General features: G+C 35.0%; 1 protein-coding gene across 1 annotated transcript in view; it reads left to right on the top strand.

Moving 5' to 3' along the window:
• The window catches only part of LOC140852372 (filament-like plant protein 6), a 26515-nt gene extending 14283 nt beyond the window's left edge, over positions 1–12232 (top strand). The window contains exons 6-8 of the mRNA XM_073245311.1: positions 2866–3037; positions 3949–4059; positions 11861–12232. Of these exons, the coding sequence (XP_073101412.1) occupies positions 2866–3037; positions 3949–4059; positions 11861–12232 (655 nt within the window). The remainder of the gene's footprint in view (positions 1–2865; positions 3038–3948; positions 4060–11860) is intronic.
• The last annotated feature ends 6658 nt before the right edge of the window (positions 12233–18890 follow it).

An 18890-nucleotide genomic window follows, 5' to 3' on the forward strand; every position in this document is an offset into this window, starting at 1 on the left:
GACTCCAAGTCAACCCCCAAGACTATTGCCACTCATCAAGCCACCCTCTGACTGGCAACCCTCCCTGGGTCCCATCGGGTGTGTACTGGTATATAACCAACAATCTATCTCCAGCGATATTCGGAGATCTATCGGGTTTCGAACCTGCAATCTCACTCTGATACCAATTGTAGGACCTTAGCTCCTAACCAACTTTTTTAAAAGATAATTGTCTGAGAGAAGGTGGGGTTTATTAGTCTTTATTAATTGTACAGAATTCCACATTTATACATGCTATGGGCGGATCTGAGGAGCTTCGCACTTGAGTTGACCCGCATCAAGTCAGATCACTCTCAAGCGGCAGGTTGGACAGTCAGTCCCATTTAATCCCTATCAACCAGGGGTAAGTTGACCCTCCAGGTTAACCCCCAAGACTATTGCCACGTTATCAGCCACCCCCTGACTAGCAACCCTTTTCTGGATCCCACCTGATGTGCTCTGGCATATGGCCAACACAGTGAAATTTTTTTAAAAAAAAAATAATCTCCTTTAGTGCTAATTCGACAGCCAGTGCTCAAGAGTTTCACGAGAAAAATTCACCCCTTTAAATAGAGGTGAGCGAGGAAGAGTTAGACTCATCCCCGGCTTTGATTTCCATCGAAAAATCATGGGGAAGAGGACTCTCGATAGGAGTCCAATTCCTCATGCCCAGCATGTGCACAAAGCACATGTTGGCCTTTTTTTGGATTCTTCAATATCTATGCAAAGGTCTCATTGTGCTTCCTTTTTTCCATAGGGTTGGGCCTCTATGGGCTGGGGTATTACAAATTATATGTCCCATTAATTTTTTCCATAGAAAATCTTGTTGCACAATTGTGAAAACAATAACAAAGGAATTGTTTATGTAATAGTCATATATGGGGGAAAATACAATTCAAAAGGGTCAACCCTCATAGACTTGGGGAAAATAAAAATAAAATTCAATCTGAAGTTGATTGGGCATGGGTTGAAGGCTTGGGCAATGCAAACTGGACCCCCATATTGTGCAAGATTCCAGCGCACATTCAGTGAGACCCAGGAAGAGTTTGGTAATCGAAGGAGACTCGATGAGACTTTGGAAGAGGTTGGTAGCCGAAGAAAACTCGATGAGACTTTGAGGGAGGATAGTAGCCGAAGAAATTTGATGAGACTCAAACTAGAGTTGGTAGTCGAAAGGATGCTGATGTATTGACAACAATTATGAGAGTCGACAGGGAGAGTCGATTGGTGCCTGGTTGATAAGATTAAATGGGTCTAACCACCCAACCTGCTGGTGGAGGATGATCTAAGCTTGATGCAGATCAATTCAAGTGTGAAACCCCTGTGCCTAGTGGATAAAAATTAATAAATCCCACCTCCCAATAGGCATTTATCTTTTGAGAAGTTGGTTAGGGACTACAGTCCTAATAATTGATATCAGAGTAAGGTTGCAGGTTCAAAATCCGACAAACCCCCAGAATGTTAAAAAAAATATCGCTAGGGGGGAGGAATTATTGTGCAAAATTCCAGCATACATTCGATGAGACCTAGGGAGAGGTTGGTAGCCGAAGGAGACTCAATAAGACTCTAAAAGAGGTTGACAGTCGAAAAAGACTCGGTGAGATTCTGGGAGAGGATAGTAGCCGAAGAAATTCGATGAGACTCAGACTTGGGTTGGTAGCCGAAAGGAGACTGATGTATTGATAACAATTATGAAAGTTGATAGGGAGGATCGATTGATGCCTGGTTGGTAAGACTAAATGGGTCTAACCACCCAACCTGCTGGTTGAAGGTGATCTAGCTTGATGCGGGTCAACTCAAGTGTGAAGTCTCTGTGCCTAGTAGATAAAGGCTAATAAATCCCATCTCCTAATAGATATTTATCTTTTAGAAAGTTGGTTAGGAGTTATGGTCCTAACACTCCAAACCCAAGGCAATTAGTATAGTGGTGCTTCAGTTCAAAACCAAGATTCATACTCCAGATTCATATATATAAACTGTAATTTCCCATTCAAAACATAATCTTGCTCCAATAAACTTAACTCACTCTGACATAATCTAATGCAATCTAAATTGTGTTCAGTTGTTTTGGAGTTCTGCATTTTTTTTCCCAAAAAAAAGAGGAGAAAATTCAATGTTTTTGTTGTTAAGTATCAATAAATGGGGTTAAAACTAGTCAATTTAATGAAATGGCATATACGCCCTCTACCATTAATTCATCTCAAAGGTGAGGATAGGTTTTTCCTAGGTATTTATGTCATTAATTTTGTAAATAAATTATGTTTAAATACAAATAAATAAATTTAGGGTTGCGTTGATAGGTGCTAATAATGGCTAATGGCAAGAGAAATGGGGGAAAAAGGAAGAAAAGAAATAGTATTTGGAATTTCATGCATGCAAAAATAATAATTTCAGAGAGAGAGAGAGGGAGATAGGCAAAATTGGATGTTTTGAAAGGTATATATATGTATATTGCAGGAAATCATAATATAAGAGAAAAATAAATAAAAAAGTGAATATAAAAAAGGTGAATAAGACGCGCTATATTAACTGGACTTTTTTTGGCTAGCATATAAATTTGAGTTTTCAAATATGATTTCACTTAGCAAACAAATGAAACTGGTATACAATAACTATTATTTCAATATCTGTTATTAATTGCATAATATATTGATGACTAGTCCTAGTGGTCACACCCTTTTGCATCACTAATATCTCAATAGCAATTATTTACCATTTAGTGTCAAGTAAAAGTATGCCACCAAGAGATTAAAGATAGATTGTGTCACAGGCCATCTATCCCTAGTCAGCCTAACTTTTAGTTCACCAAGTGCATTCATAGCTTTTCTAGGCCTGAGAAGATAACAGGACAATGCTTGCTGGCACTAGAGCAGGTGGGGAAGTGACAAGAAGTGGCAGGATGGCCACATTTTGCATTAGGGGCCTTGGCATGCAATTAATATCAGCTGCTAGAGCGGGCACAAGGCAGTGTATTTATAGCTGGCAGCGAGGAGGAGAGGAGAAGGATAGAATGGAGTTGGTAGTTTTCTTTTCCCTTTTTCCCCTTTTTTTTTCTTTTCTGGTATTGAATGAAGCGTGCATGCATGGATTGAAGAAGTCTAGAAAGCATGTTTAATTATGAACTGAATTTTCCGTGCGCAGTTGCCCACGTATCATTTGCTATCACTTGTAAGCTACCACGCACAGCACTCTGTGATGCATGGAGATTAATACAAGCATGAATCTTGGAGCACTGGTGAATGATGGATAGGAGGACATACAAGGAAATCTTGGGCATGGTTGCATGCTCATGGGTCTTCGAGGATAGGTACTGGATAAATATTTAGCATGGCATCAGAACTAAATTATCCTATTGTAATTATTATATTACTATTTCTTTGCAAATATATAAATCCAGTTCAGTCCTTTACATGTAAGCTTAATGCTGAATGCAGCTAGAATTTACTCGATATAAAAGCTCAGCCAGGTGGGATCAGCTAAGCTGGGCTTATTATTAGGTCTACTGTGATCATAGATTCTATTCATTCCCTGAAAAATCATGAACATACTACGGACAGCTCATGATTTGCATCTCACTGTATCAAGCTTGCGTTGGAGAGTTCGGGCCCAGAAAGATACCTTTTTTAAAAATTTTTGAAGAAAGTCAGAAACATTTATATCTTAACTAATGTTATAATAATAAACCAAGTAACAAGTTTCCTGCTTCTTTAATTTCTTCTTTTGCACCTGATACAGCGGTTGAGAGGTTTGTTAAACAATACTTACGTAGTCTATCGATGACCGGCCTTAAAAGGAAAAGATTGATATTTCCTTGGTATAAGTAGAGGTTATCTCCATTTTCTTATCAGGAACTAATCTAAAACGAATGAAGACTAAGATAATGGCCGGGAAATTTTGTACAATTGAGATTATTTCATGTGCATGCTTTAGATTGATGTGCTTAAAATCGAGAGCCCTGGTGAGTGCATGGTTCCCGTGATAGCCTGGGCAAGATCCAAGAACCTTAGTGGAACGGAAAAGTATGGTAACTTTGGGACAAAGGTTTGGTGAAATTTAGGCGTTGCATGGGACCCACAAAAGTAATGGTGTAGCCATCCTTCCTAAATGCCTTTCGTCCATGGAAAGCAAAGGAAAAAGTCCCAAGGGATGAAACAATAACTCCAGCCCATGCACTCTCAATAATTGGGAAAGGTCATGTGGCAATCATATCTCACCCACCCCCCAGAATAGAGGGTTGAAACTCTAAACTGAAACCAGAGTCTACATAATTATGACCGGCAAGGACATCCTGGTTTCACTCAGTGGGAGGGATTCCCTTGGGATGCCTTGGGCAACAAGAGGCTCCCATGTGAGACTACTGCAAAAATTATGACACTTTAGGAAGAAACCAAGGAGTATTTCAAATTTTTTTATTGACTTCTTCTAGCAGTTGAAGTGGAACCATGATAGCTTCTTTTAGCAAATGAAGTGGAACCATGATATATAGCTTTTGTTTTTGTAGGGGACTCACATATAAAAATATATTATTGTACCCATCTCTCTGAGTTTTGTATGAGACTCCCATACAACAATATGTTATTGTGTGATTGTGGCCATCTTTTCTGAAGGGGAATTCAGACGTTCTTCTGACCATCTCTTTTTTTTTTTTTTTTTCTCTTTATCTCTTGCAGATATTATATCCTATCCGACCAAAATTATTGTATATTATTTTGCATCTTATAGTTAAGGAAGAATAGCTGGCAGATGGAATATTCCTTTTCTTTTGACAATGGACGACATGGTGGATGAACGCTGAGGAACCTTCCCTTTGCGTTTCTTTTCTTTCCCCCGGACGAGTTCAGTGGTCGGCGTTCCATGATGATGAAGGAGAGATAGAACTAGTGATGTGGTACAGCTCATAGACTGAGAAGTAATAGAATAGTGATGGTGCAAAGGTGGAGTACAGAGAGGCCAGCTTGCTTGCCATGTGGTTGATGGGCATTTCCATTGTGATGGTGAGATGGTGTGAGTTTTTTCTGCCTTTGTCCCTCTCGGCTCTTGGGTGACTTTCCAAGATGCGAGACCAGAGTGACCTGCCCGATGTCATTTATACAGATATATGTAATTATTATGAATATATATATAGTGCATATTCTTATTATTATAATCAACTCATTGCCATATTAAATTAATGAGTTTTTTTTCCAAGTAAACACAAATAAGTTAATCAAGCTTAATGTTACGTGTTTGATATATAAAAGATCTCGTGATTCAAAAATCAATAGTAAATCATTCAATATGGAGATCCACACAACTGATCTTATAATTTACATAGCTAAAAATGAATTAAAAACAAAAAATTTATATAGGTTGGAGGCTTGTAACCTATGCAATAGTATATATAAGTGCTTTTCCTTTGAATTTTATGCTTTCCTTTTTGCCTTATAGTTTTCTTTTCTTGCCTTCTTTCCTTAATTATTTTTATTTTTTAAAACCAAAAATCATATGATTTGATGGATGTTTTATAATTTTTTAGCATTTTTTAAATTTTTTGGTCTACATTTTTAAAATTGTTGTTTGTCATCCGACAAAAATATTAGGTTAAGCTAAAATGTTCAACCATTTAAATTTTGATGTTTAAATTAAGAATTTTTTGTATGTAGACTAAAATTGCATGAATATTCTCATGAAGTTGCTATTTGCATGTATGTCTTAATTCATAAAAAAATACTTATTTTATATGTATATCCTTCTTTTTCTTCATTTCTATATATATACTAATACCATCTAAAGTCATTAAGAAATAAGTAGTTAAAAACTAAAATAATAGAAATACCCTTAATGAGTATAGGTGTAAAAAAAAATTGTTGGGATATATATGCAAATAGTAACTTTGCAAGGATATTCATACAATTTTGTATAATTGTGAACAATGTATGCATTTAAAAATTTATTTAAAAATGGTCAAAATTCAACAGAGTCTCATCAAGTCTTTCGTAACTCAGTTGAATCGATAAATCAAAAAAGAAAAGGCCAAGTCATATTATTAATATTTATTGATTTAAGATCTTAACTCAGTCAAGTTGGAATATTGGATGATCTTTTTGGTAATGATATTCTCTCATTTGATTTTGATGTAAGTATTACTATTAAATTTATGATATTTATATATTCTTCATTATTTTTAGAAGATTAAAGCATAGTGAATTTAAATCAATTAAAAATATTTAGATAATAAAATTTTTTTAATGATTTATAAATAATGAGTTGTGGTTCACTTGTTGAGACAAATATTTCAAATAGGTATCATAATTTATTCCATAAAAATTGATGTCAATATGGAATCACATGATATGATAATTTTTTATTTTTGTCATCCTCCTCAATTAGAAGTGACCGAGTTTTCACTAGATATGATTTCTACAATTCAAGCATATGACTTAAAGCCTGTTAGGACTGACTTCACTAGAATCTACTAGGCTTTGGGGTATATGCTCAAATGACATAAATTAATTCTAGCTCCCAATTGAGGAGGTTGATAAAAAAGATCAATATTATCACATTGCATGATCTTATGTTAATATCTTAAATTCTTGCCCCAACAAATCAAAAATAATTCACCATTTATAAATCACTAAAAAAAATTTATTGATTTAAATATCTATAATTAATTCAAATTCAATATGTTTTAACATTCTAAAAATGATGAAGAATATATGGATGTCATAAACTTAATGATGATAATTACATTAAAATCAAATGGAAAAATGGTATGACAAAAATAATCATCTAATATTCCAACTTACTGAGTTAAGATCTTAAATTAAATAAAAGATAATAATTAATCATGTAAATCTTTTTTTTTTGATTTATCGATTCAACCGAGCCATGAAAGACTTGGCAAGTCTCAACCATGTTTTCATCATTTTTAATAGGTTTTTTAAGTATATGCTTTCCTAAATGTTGGAAATTACATGAATACTCTCACAAAATTGCCATTTAATTGTTAGACATTGAAAAAAAAAATGGTATACATATAAAATAAGTATTTTGTAAGGGCATAAATGTAAGTATAATAACTTTGCAAGAATACTCATGTAATTTAGAATATTTAGAAGGTGTACGCTCAGAAAATCCTTTTAAGAATTTTATAGTTTGAGCTCCTAGAATATGGCTCTCTTGAAGTAATCTATTTGATTGTATCAACAAGACCACTGAATTAGGAATTCCCCATCAAGTTGAGCATTTTATGATAAGTGGATAATATATAATAGTATAATATTTAATAGATATTAATGTTTAATAATTAAATTACTATTTAATTACTTGATTTGTTAATTACTTGTCTTTTTGCTTCTCGTGCAAAAGAAATGCATTAAGAAATAGTTAATGTATAGAATCTTTAATGAGGTAGTAGCTTTTTCTCAACATCTCTCAAAATGTTCATGAGTAAAGTCCTAGAGACTCTCTTCTTTTTGTTTCAACAACCATAATCATGTGAGTTGAACATATGGATTAAAATTGACCTATAAAATGCTTGACGCCTCAATATTAATTCCATTTATTTATCCTATATTCCTTTCCCCTAGTTGATTAATAAGGAAAGAACATTTAGTTTAATATATTAAATATAAAGTTCGGTGGTTTTGCTACTGTGACCTTCCAACCATGATATTTTATTCCTTCTAGGCATTTTACCGGGAAATAAGAAAATTTTATCCTTTTCGGGCACACCTAGGGTAATAGATCTATTTTCTTTATCTTTTTCTAGAGTTTTTATTCAATTATGAATTCAATACCCTGCAGGCTCACTCTACTCAAGTTTGTAAAGCCTATTCCTCTTTGATTTGAGAGTAATCTCTAGTTAGACTTTGGGCAAAATAGCAAGTACAGGTATTACTAGGACAGAAAAGTAGGATACAAGTATTACTAGGACAGAAAAGTAGGATACAAGTATTACTAAAATGAACTCCTCATGGTCAACACTTTGCTTGTGGTAATTGACGTCTATTAGGAGAATCAGTGACTACATCAGCGATATATTAAAAGTACATCATTTGAGAGCAATTCAATAATAGATTTTGATCTAAGCAATATTGATATATCAAGACTCTTATAATTTGTTAATGTAAATCTTTCAGTAATCCCCATAGTTTAAGCTATTGAAATTGGAGTAGGTTCGCAAATAGATGAGAAAATTTTGCTAATCCTCTTTGTCTAATGAATGAGGAGTACGTTTTTATCTTTAGGGAATTTTATGGCCTTCAAAACTCATCTATTGCATTCTTCTCGCTGACAAATCAAATTTATTGATAGCACTAACTCAACATCTCCAAATTGGACTTCTGTTTGTCCCACATAAGTGACTATTAATAAAGTTGGAGTTCCCAAATTTAGGAGTCAACATAAATCTATTCTTGATTGCTCTACATAAAGTTCTTCTTAACAAACAAGAGCCAACTTGAATGGATATTATAACAGATTTGCTACATAATGACTATGTTTCTTTTTCGAGTGATTCATATCATCAAGCATTACCTATTCCCAATTTCATTCTGGATCAATGACCTATATATAGCAGCCAATACATGTATTAGCATATGGACAACTAACTCTTGAGCACATGTATATATTCAACCTCATTGGAAAAACCACCTAACAATACTTCTTCAAAGATAAAGAACCACAAGATCGTCCCTTTCATTCTAAGGTGATGGAGGGATCATATAATTTAAACTTTTTTTTCATATTTTTCCCAAAGATTTAGAGAAAGCTACAATCAATAGGTTTTTACTAATCCTCCCTTCTCGGTGATGACCTCCTAAGAAAAGGAAAAGTGGTCATAGCCACTAATTAGTAGAAAACAAAATTATACATAAAAATATAATTTTTGATAGAAAATACAAGAAAATTCAAAACTATCCAATTAAAATTTCAAATTTATTCATTCCCACTAAAAAATAAAATAATTCTATAAAAATGAAATTATGAAAAAAGAAGCAAGCGACGTGATGCAAGAAGAACTTCATTCTAGTTCTATTGTATGTTTTGCTGCTTTTTTTTTTTATTATGGATTAGCTACTAGAAATTTAATGCTTAATCATAGCATCCTATATATATTTCTAAATAATCTAATATCCAATTATGCAACCATTCATTTTATCAAGTCCAATGCTAGCTAAATTAGTCAATAGTTGTATATAGCTCTCCCTTCATGATCCACATGGGACAGTTTGGGGCATGTCTACTCCTTTTAATATGTGATACCTAGCAAAATCTTAGATCCAACTACAGCCAAACTTCTTTAATTCACCCCAACATTATCCACTTGTTCAACACTTGCTTATAAGTAGTTTTTGGATATCGAGTAGACCTTGCCATTAAGTCATCCATTAAGTATGTGAGAGTTTACCTACCAAAAGAAGGGTGTGTATATATATCACTGAATTTGTAGACATTTGCTCAAGAGACAGGACTTATGAGCCTTGCAAATGGCAGATCAATGGGTAGTTTGCAGTGCCACAATAGAAATCATACAATATGATGATGATTTTTTTTTTTTTTGATTGAGGGTTTTATTGGTGGGGAGTTGGGGGAATTAAGGAGGCTAGGTTTGATGAGCATAGAGATTGATTATTAGTCATACATGCATTCTAGAAAATATGAGTGCATGTCTAATGTGCCTCAACTTCTATTAATATATATGACCAGCAATTATTGGAGAATATAGGCTTTTGGAGGTTTGGCAAGGAAATTTGTGGTTCTTTATGTAATATTTTTTACATGCTAGAAAAGTAAATATAAAAGCAAAACTAATGGTGACAAAAGAACCAATTTTATCGGTATGTCAATTTGTTCAACCACATATGAGTAAGTTGGCATTTTGACTAGTAATTTCGAGTTTGGTTGGAGCTGTCAGAATGGAGTTTCCAATTAGTTTCAGATTTAAATCATGAAAAATTCAATTTATATGCCATGTATTGCTTTTGTTGCACATAATATAGGATCAAACTGATAGCTATCAGTTTTATAGCCAAAATAACTTCAGCAATTTCAAACAGGATCTAAATCATTAGTTATATTTTAGTAAATTTATTCAGTTCATATCTAGTTCTATCTTCTATAACTTGAAATATATTGTTTCCTTATTTATGATAATAACTTTTACCAATGGCAGTTTGGTAAGTGGTTGCTGTGTTTTTCCTTTTTCCTTTTTTTTTGACCACTTCCAGAGATGATCTTTGTCATTGTCAACCAAATGAGCTCCAATGTCAATTTTGGTTGTGCCATATCAATCTAGCTTCTAACTCCCTCTGCCCATTGACTCTTTTCCACACTGGGCACCGCACGAATTAATGGTGGATTATTGGCATTAATTTCCAACTAAATGTGCAGCTAAAACAATGTTTAAGGCAATAACACTAAGTTATTGGAGTACGTTAACATCAACTCTACAAAAACCAATCTATTGGAATTCATAAGTAACACCTAAGCTGCACATCGAGGATTAATAATTTAGCCAAAAGCTTTCGACATCTCCAAGATAATGACCTCGCAACACACCTCACAATATAATCGATCAGGCGAACATCCACAAAAATATACAATTAAGTTTAGCCATCCTGAACAAAAAAAACCCAAACCAAACGCATCAAGCTCACCCTTGCAACCACTCACTATCAAAATGAAAACCTAGCATATGCTGTATAGATTAGCAAGAAAACTATATGAGTTATAGCATGGTGCAATCTATATATATGGTCTTTTATTGCAACAAAATCAAAATAATCACTTCAAGGGCCACTCAAAACCTAACAAGGACACTATACACTGCCAATGAGGCATAAAAAAACCAAGCTGTCCATGAGCTGCCATGTACTGAGAAGCTCTAAATGAGCAACCAGACATAACATGGCCACATGAAGGAAGACGGCACGGAACCAAAGACATCTTTGCATGCCAGACTCTGTCTCACCTTCTTCGCTAACATCGTATCCCCCATCTAGATCTAGGAATTGGCCGTTCATGCCGTACGTGTACTGGCCCCTATCAAAACCTGTACGTGGCGGCATCTTATGACGTGGCGAAATTATGGTGTTTGCTCGTTTACGCCCGAGTGGGCAATCCGGTCAATGTGGCATTACCGTAATTTTAGGCAGGGAATGGGGCCAGAGTGGTCATTATGTGAAGTCGGGATAAGTTGAAATTTCCCGTTCTGCCCCGGAGCTCGATTTCCTTCTGCCGACGGTGATGAACGACTTTTGTCGTTTCTCCTGAAGTAAATCCACGCCGTTCAACGACGGCACGTGCCACGACAGCATTAGGACAGTCACGTGGACGATTCGTACAAGCAGCCAATTAAATCTGGACACGCCATCCACACAGGCACAAATACGGGGCTAGGCCTTTTGTTCTCCCCATCTAGTTAAGGTCATGTGCTTTAATTTTCCTGTAGAAGGGGTCAGTGGATGCCACGTGTATAGAAATGGGGGTCCCACTTACAGGAGAAATTGTATCCCCTGCTGTGAAAAATTATTGATTAGAGCATAAATATGCCGATTTTTTATTTTGAATAATCCAAAATTCGACGGAGTGATTCTAATTAATAATTTTTTTATACTATATGCATCATCTGGTCGTCCATCATGATAATCACTCTCTCCTATCTATAAACCTCATTTATTATATATATTTTTTATTGATAGGAAAAATATGAGCTGATTGATATATTGGCGTAGAATATAATTTATCATATATTTAGTGATGCATTTAATATAGAATATAATTTTTTTCAGATATGAGACGGAATAAATTACATCCTACATCCAAGATATACAATACAGCAGTATATTATATCAACCAGATTTTTTATTCATTATCCGGCTCATCTCTGGTTACCGTCCTTCTCGCCTTCTGTAATTGTTTTATTGGAACACGAGAAACTATTCTGGACCACGCCCAAGTGGAGCAGCCAAATCACACGGTGGATATCACGCCACATGAATCCTTGTATTCCCAATTTAGCGTTATCTACCATGCATGTGCTTTAAGATTTGTGCTAATCTACCTGGACGTGGTCCAGGCAATAATTTCTCTTGGGACACCGCGTACTCCTGGTTTAGCGTACAAGTTTTCGTATAATGATGGGACTGACGGAGGACCTGCTTGTTCTTTGGATCAGATCCAATGGACCATGTCAAATTCCACGGTGAATAACATGCTACAATACACCTAGAGCTGATAAAATATTATTCGATCTATCAATCCGATCCATATTCGATCTATCGTAAATAAATTTAGATTTAGACTAAATAAATTTAGATCGTAAATGGATTGACTCGTTTAACCTATTTAATAATTGAATCGGATATGCATTTTACATATCTAAATTGTTTAATCTATTAAATATTCAGATCGGATTGGGTCAGATAATCTATTTAACCTGTTTAACTTATTTAATCAATTTTTGATCTAAAAATTTTGAATTCAATTCGGATCTAAATTCTGATTGGATCTTGTTCGTATGATAAATCAATATATGCAAAATTTTTGACAAAAAAAAATAAATATTACTTTATCTCAATTATTAATTTATAAATAATTTTTTAAAATTTTATAATCAAATTAAATAAAAATTATGTGAAAAATAATAATACTACAAGAATATTTGAAATTCTAATCTCACTTTATTTATTCTATAATTTACATATTGGATTCAACACTGAATTCGGAACAGATTGGGTTGGATCGGATTCGAATCCAGTAAACGTAGATTCGATTTAAAATATTGAATAAATTTAATTTTAAAATTTAATTTAATTTTATATATTTTTTAAAATAAAATAAAATAAATTTAAATAAATTAAATTGGATCGAATCACGAATCGATCCGGCCTATTGGCAGCTTTAATAGCGCCCAGCACGTGGAGGTTAGCTGTGATTCGCCGCCGGGTCCTGGCACGGTTACATGGAGCAAGGACGCGCCTCCGTGTGGGCCCCGTTGGAGGCGGGGAACGTTGAGCGGGGTTTCCGCGACCGTCAAACCCGGGTAATGTTTTTCGTGCTGGCCGTAAATTAGTGCTTTGAGTCGAAGAAAAGATCTCCGGCTTGTCTAGACTCGAAATTCGGTGCCGTTTCCTTTTGTCAGCCGGGCGGAAGCCTGGAGCGGGATGAGCTTGTCCAGCCTGGATCAAGCGACCGTTGGAAATAACGCAGACATTGCAGGTTAACGGGCCCTCTACCGTTGCTGCTGCTAACTGTTACAATAAAATTTAATGTTTCCTTTGGTACCATAAAATTTAATAAATATTAATAAGAATGTATAGTATAAAATGATGTTGATAATAAATTTAGATATTAAATAAAATTAATTTGGTATTAACGAATTGATGATTTTCTTAGTGGTAATATCCTTTGTTTGAATGTAGGTGCTGGATTTAAGCCTTCTTATCAAGCAGATGTATTATAAATTTATAATAGAGATCAAAGACACGTTAATATCATTTATAACCATTTAATAATTTTATAGAAGATTCATGTTGTTGGTAAAATTCAATCATATTTTATTTATAATGATGTGACGATGAGAATTCATTGGAATTGCAATGGGTGGCATATCCCAAAAAATTTACCCAACCCACATTCGGACTCCATTAACCTCTTAGTTATCCAAATCTATCTCAAATTCAATTACAAAATCAATCTAAATTTTCAAATCCATCCCACAGGTAAGATTAGTGCACCTGTTAGGTACTTGAATCCATTCGATTATCTCGAACAAAATTTTTATAAATTAAGAGGGTGTTTGGTTAGAGAGAGTAGGGGTCTGGAATCAAAATCGGAATGGATGACTTTCATTCCAACCGTTTGATTGGGAGGAAACTCATTCTGATTTCGATTTCAGGATGGAATGGAAATAGCTCAATCTATATAGAACTCAATCCCTACTCTCTTCTATGGATTTAAATTTTCATTCCAATTTCGGTTTCGATTTCGGTTCCGATCACGAACCAAACGCTTTGGAGGATTTGACCATTCCGATTCTGATTCCAAACTATTCATATTTCTATTTCCATTCTGATTTTGGTTACGAACCAAATACCCTCTAAAAATTTTGTAGCTAAAAAGAATCCATTCAAATAAAAATCTCTAAATCTTACAAAATATCATGCTTTTACCAAAATTGAGCTCTCAAAACCTCAAGGGACCAACTAACACAGCCACAAATCACACAAAATCTCATGTGCTCTCGAAAGTCAAAAATCCCGAGAAACCCCTCTAGTCTCCCTTAGGTGCTTTTCTTCCGCATAAATCTCCAAAATAGAGAATGAAATGATAAAAAAATAAAAAGTGAAAAAAAATAATCATGAAAAAAAGTAAATGAAATGATCAATCTACGTAGGAAAAGATCTTACCTTTAATTTTTTATATATATTTTTTTATTTTTGTGGACTCTAAGATGCGATCGCTATTTTGACTATTTTTTTTATCCTCAGAAATCTCGATTGAATGAAAATTGTAGAATTTCACTATTTTTTATATCCTTAAGAGTTTTGATCGGATGGGAGACTACGATTTGAAAGTTGGAGCAGCCGCTGAAACCGAATGAGGGAGGTTAGCCGCTTAAACTTTAAAAATTAGATAATATCTAGGATTCTGAAAGATTAATATATATATATATATACACACATAGGAAAAGATCTTACCTTTAATTTTTTATATATATTTTTTATTTTTGTGGACTCTAAGATGCGATCGCTATTTCGGCTATTTTTTTTATCCTCAGAAATCTCGATTGAATGAAAATTATAGAATTTCATTATTTTTATATCCTTAAGAGTTTTGATCGGATGGGAGACTACAATTTGAAAGTTGGAGCAGCCGCTGAAACCGAATGAGGGAGGTTAGCCGCTTAAACTTTAAAAATTAGATGATATCTAGGATTCTGAAAGATTAATATATATATATATATATCCAGTTTAGATAGTTGATATCCAAAAAATGAATCTCAAACCCATCCCAAATTTGTTTGGATTTTAATGTTAAATCTTAAATCTATTCTAAATCTTATAGAATATGCTAAATGGATCCTATTAAGATTTAAGGTGGATCGGATATCCCGAAATACCCACCTAACATCCTTAAGAATTCATGACATGATCATAAGAAATAAAAATTTATCTTCAAAAGAGAAAAAACTCATTATTTATTATCTTCATTAATATAAAGTGAATTTTTGGGATTCCGCTCCAACCCCATGTTCAACTCCATAATTCTGGATTACGCAATTTGTAAACAATAAAATTCATCATGGAGTCCCATGGTTTAGAATTTTCGCTGCCTTTCAATTTTATTAGAACAATTCCTTTTTTTTATTTTTTGTTTTCTAAATGCTAATTTTAGCCTGTATCTAAAAAGCCAAAATTATATCATACGTTGTACGTTTCTGTGCTAGTACTAGCTAGTGCTAGTATTAACTATCTCCAACTTCGGGAACCTGATAAGGTAGCATTAAAACCTTTGCAGCTATAATGGATATTATCTAAGTACCCATCAAAAAAAATACTTGGAGTTTGATCATAAAACATGTAAAATATGTAGCCATAATTTTAAACAAAAAAAAGTCTGGGCTCAATTATCTAGGCTGATAAATATTCTTCCTTTATCTTCCAACAATCATAGCTTTTCTTGTATTCTACATGTGCATTCCATACGCCCATATCAATGATGTCACTATTAATATCATAATAACCGTTATGCAAACCTCTTGAACCAAATTGAGGTACGACATCATATGATTTCATTCTAACTAGTCTGCATCCTGTTCACTTATGAAGAGATCCAAGTCTCCGTCCTGGTTATACCATCATCACTGTAGTTTTTTAAATTTAAAACAGAACACAAAAAATTGCACGGTATGAACAGTGCTGGATCCGGTAGCCAGGCCGTGCCAAGATATCCCACACACCTCCGTACCCTGGGAACCGTGCAATTAGCGACGATAGTGGATCATTGGACCCATTATGTTGGACAAGTTATTCAATGATTGAGCTTGTTTTCTGACATCTCTGATCAAAATAGATGGAGAAAAACTAGCCTACACATTTTGACCACTGAGATTGCTGGTATTTTTTTTTTTTTTTTGGTGAAGATGAGATTGCTGATAACTGAGTAAAATTTTTTTATTGAATCACAACAATTGCTGAGTTAGTGGATCTGTCCAACTATGAATCAACATGCAAAAACACGCCAGCTCTATATGTTCTTGTGTTTCTTTTTGGATTGCTTCCTATGTGTTGGTTCATGATTGGATTAGTTCATCACCATCTTTGTACATAATGATTCATGATTGAATTGGTCCACCGCTAGATTGGTGGATCTGATCTAACAAATATCTTCTCATGGCATCGCACTTTGATTGGCACCGCCATGGACTGCATCCTGACTTGTTTGTTGGGGTGGAAACTCAATCCCCACCGGACATCTAAAAAAATCAGACAGCGGACACCACAAAATTATTATTATAAGATTAAATTAATCTATTTGATCTTTGATTAACATCAATAACTCATTGATTAATGGAATACGACCCGTTTAAATGAAAAAAATAATATAAAGCGAGGCACTGGCTTGGCCCAGCGATTAGACCCTCCAAATGACTTTTGCTGGTTCCCCTGGTTGGACGGTCCCCCCCAAAAAAAAACATTCATATAGTTAGACACTTAGATATATAACCCTGCATAGGGGGATCAATTAAACCTTTTTCAGTGCTAAGACTGCTATAAGTTACTTTTTGCAGCCAGATTGGCCATAATATAGACTACTGCAAGGGGAGGTTTTGGGCATACCTTCGTTTTAAATTTCAAGAAAAGCAGTGAATAACGGGGACATAATTAATATTACTTTAATAATACAATCAAATATAGTTATATCAACTAGAACTTTATGGCGTTCTTATTGAAAAAAAAAATATGGGAACATCCCTTTAATTTTATACAATTCATTTGCATATTCTATACTTTAAAAAATATCAAACTGACCATTCCAATTTTCGATATATTTCAATGTGATACAGCCATCCATCTCCATTAACAGAATTTTATAAAACAATAAAAATATTCTTATCTCTATCTCCCATCTCTCTCCTCCTTTCTTTCTCATCTTCGATTGGATATTCCTCTTTCTTCCTCCTTCTCTTTCTTCTCTTCTTCCTTTACAGTCATTTTTCCTTCTCCATGAGGGCTCTCTCCACCTCTACCCGTTCCTCCATCTCCTTCCTTCCTTCTCATCCTCTTTCTCCTCCAAACCATCTATAAATCATCCCCTCCATGATAGCTCTCTCTATCTCTGTCTTTTTTTATCTTCTTCCTCTTTCTTCCTCCTCATTATCTTGTTCTCCTTGTCCTCCTTCAACCTATTTTTTTCTGATGGCTTATTTCTCTTCCTCCCCTTCCTATCCATTTCTCATTCTATTTCTCCTCCTCATCGTTCTTTTCTTTATCTAAATCCACCCATGAGCCCTATCTCTCTAAGATAACCCCTCTGCATCCATTTTTTCTTATCGACAATCCATCATTCCCCTTTCTCTTCTTCCTCACCTATTTTTTCTCCTCCATGGCGGCTCTCCTTCCACCTCCATCCATCCCTCTATCTCCTTCATTTTTTTTCGTCCATTTTTTCTCTTCTAAGCGGTGCATAAACTATTCCCCTATATGATGGCCCCTTCTGCCTCTATCCCTTCTCATCGGTAATCAACTTTTCTTATCTCTTTTTTTTTTCTATTTTTTTTTCCTTCCTGTCATCCTTCTCCTGCTTCAATTTATTTCTTGTCAGTGATCCTTCTTTTTTTTTTTTCTCTCTTTCTTCTTAAACTTCTCCTTCTTATCCTTTTTCTCTTTCAAGTCTACTTATGAGTGAGGGGTATTTTTATCTATAAAAAAAAATTAAATTTATTTATTAGTAAAATGAATAGTTGGATCGTATTGAATATATTGATAAGTAAAAGAGTTAGTTTGTTATTTTTTAAAATATAAAAATATAAATAAAATTATATTAAAATTAAGTTGGTGTTACTATAATTATTTTTAAAAAATAAATTTTTTATTATTTTTTCCCCCAACATAAGTGAAGGTATTCAGGTCATTTTAACGAGGAGCCTGGGGGCGTCGGACCCAACGGGGTTGGAAGTTTGCGAGACACGCATGCCCTTCTCTTTTGTCTTGACGGTAAACCCCCCACGCATCGGGTTCTGCCGCTGCCCCCACGCGGCAGCCCCTCGTTTGGTTCCTCTTGTTTTGGGTTTCTCCTGCTGGAAACGGTCCGAATGCCCGCGGTGAATGGATTTTACCCCGGCATCGGTGAAAAATGGAGCCCAAAAAAACGACAACAGTAACGCTTGGATCCCCACAATCCAACGGCTGTCCCCTCGGCTAGACGCCAAAGAGAGAGCACGTCCCCAGTCCCCTGCCGTTCACGAATCTCGAGGCACCAGGATTCACGTGCGGTGACATCCTAGCAGGTAAAAAAGGTATTGGCTGTATCTGGTATAGATTTTAATTTATAAAAGACTGTCTTTTCGCTTTATACCGACGAAATATATTTAAAAAAAAAGGTGGGCCACCAGCTTTAATCATACGGAATGAGAAATAGAAGCGGAGGGTTTTTCCCGCGCTCGATCGGACGGTCATTGTCGACCGTCCCGTGGATGGGCTATCTTTCCGATGGGCCCACGACTGCCAACGTCAGCCCCGTGGAAACAGGTGGCCACCGATCAGACGGTGCACGATGATGGAATCGTTTGTGGATGATGCATCAGGAGACGTCAGCAAGGTTGACCGACGGCGTACGTGAAAAGCCACTCGGTGACAAAAATAAAAAACAGCAGGCAGCGAAAA

This window comes from Elaeis guineensis, chromosome 11 (genome assembly GCF_000442705.2).
Source record: "Elaeis guineensis isolate ETL-2024a chromosome 11, EG11, whole genome shotgun sequence".
NCBI lineage: Eukaryota > Viridiplantae > Streptophyta > Magnoliopsida > Arecales > Arecaceae > Elaeis > Elaeis guineensis.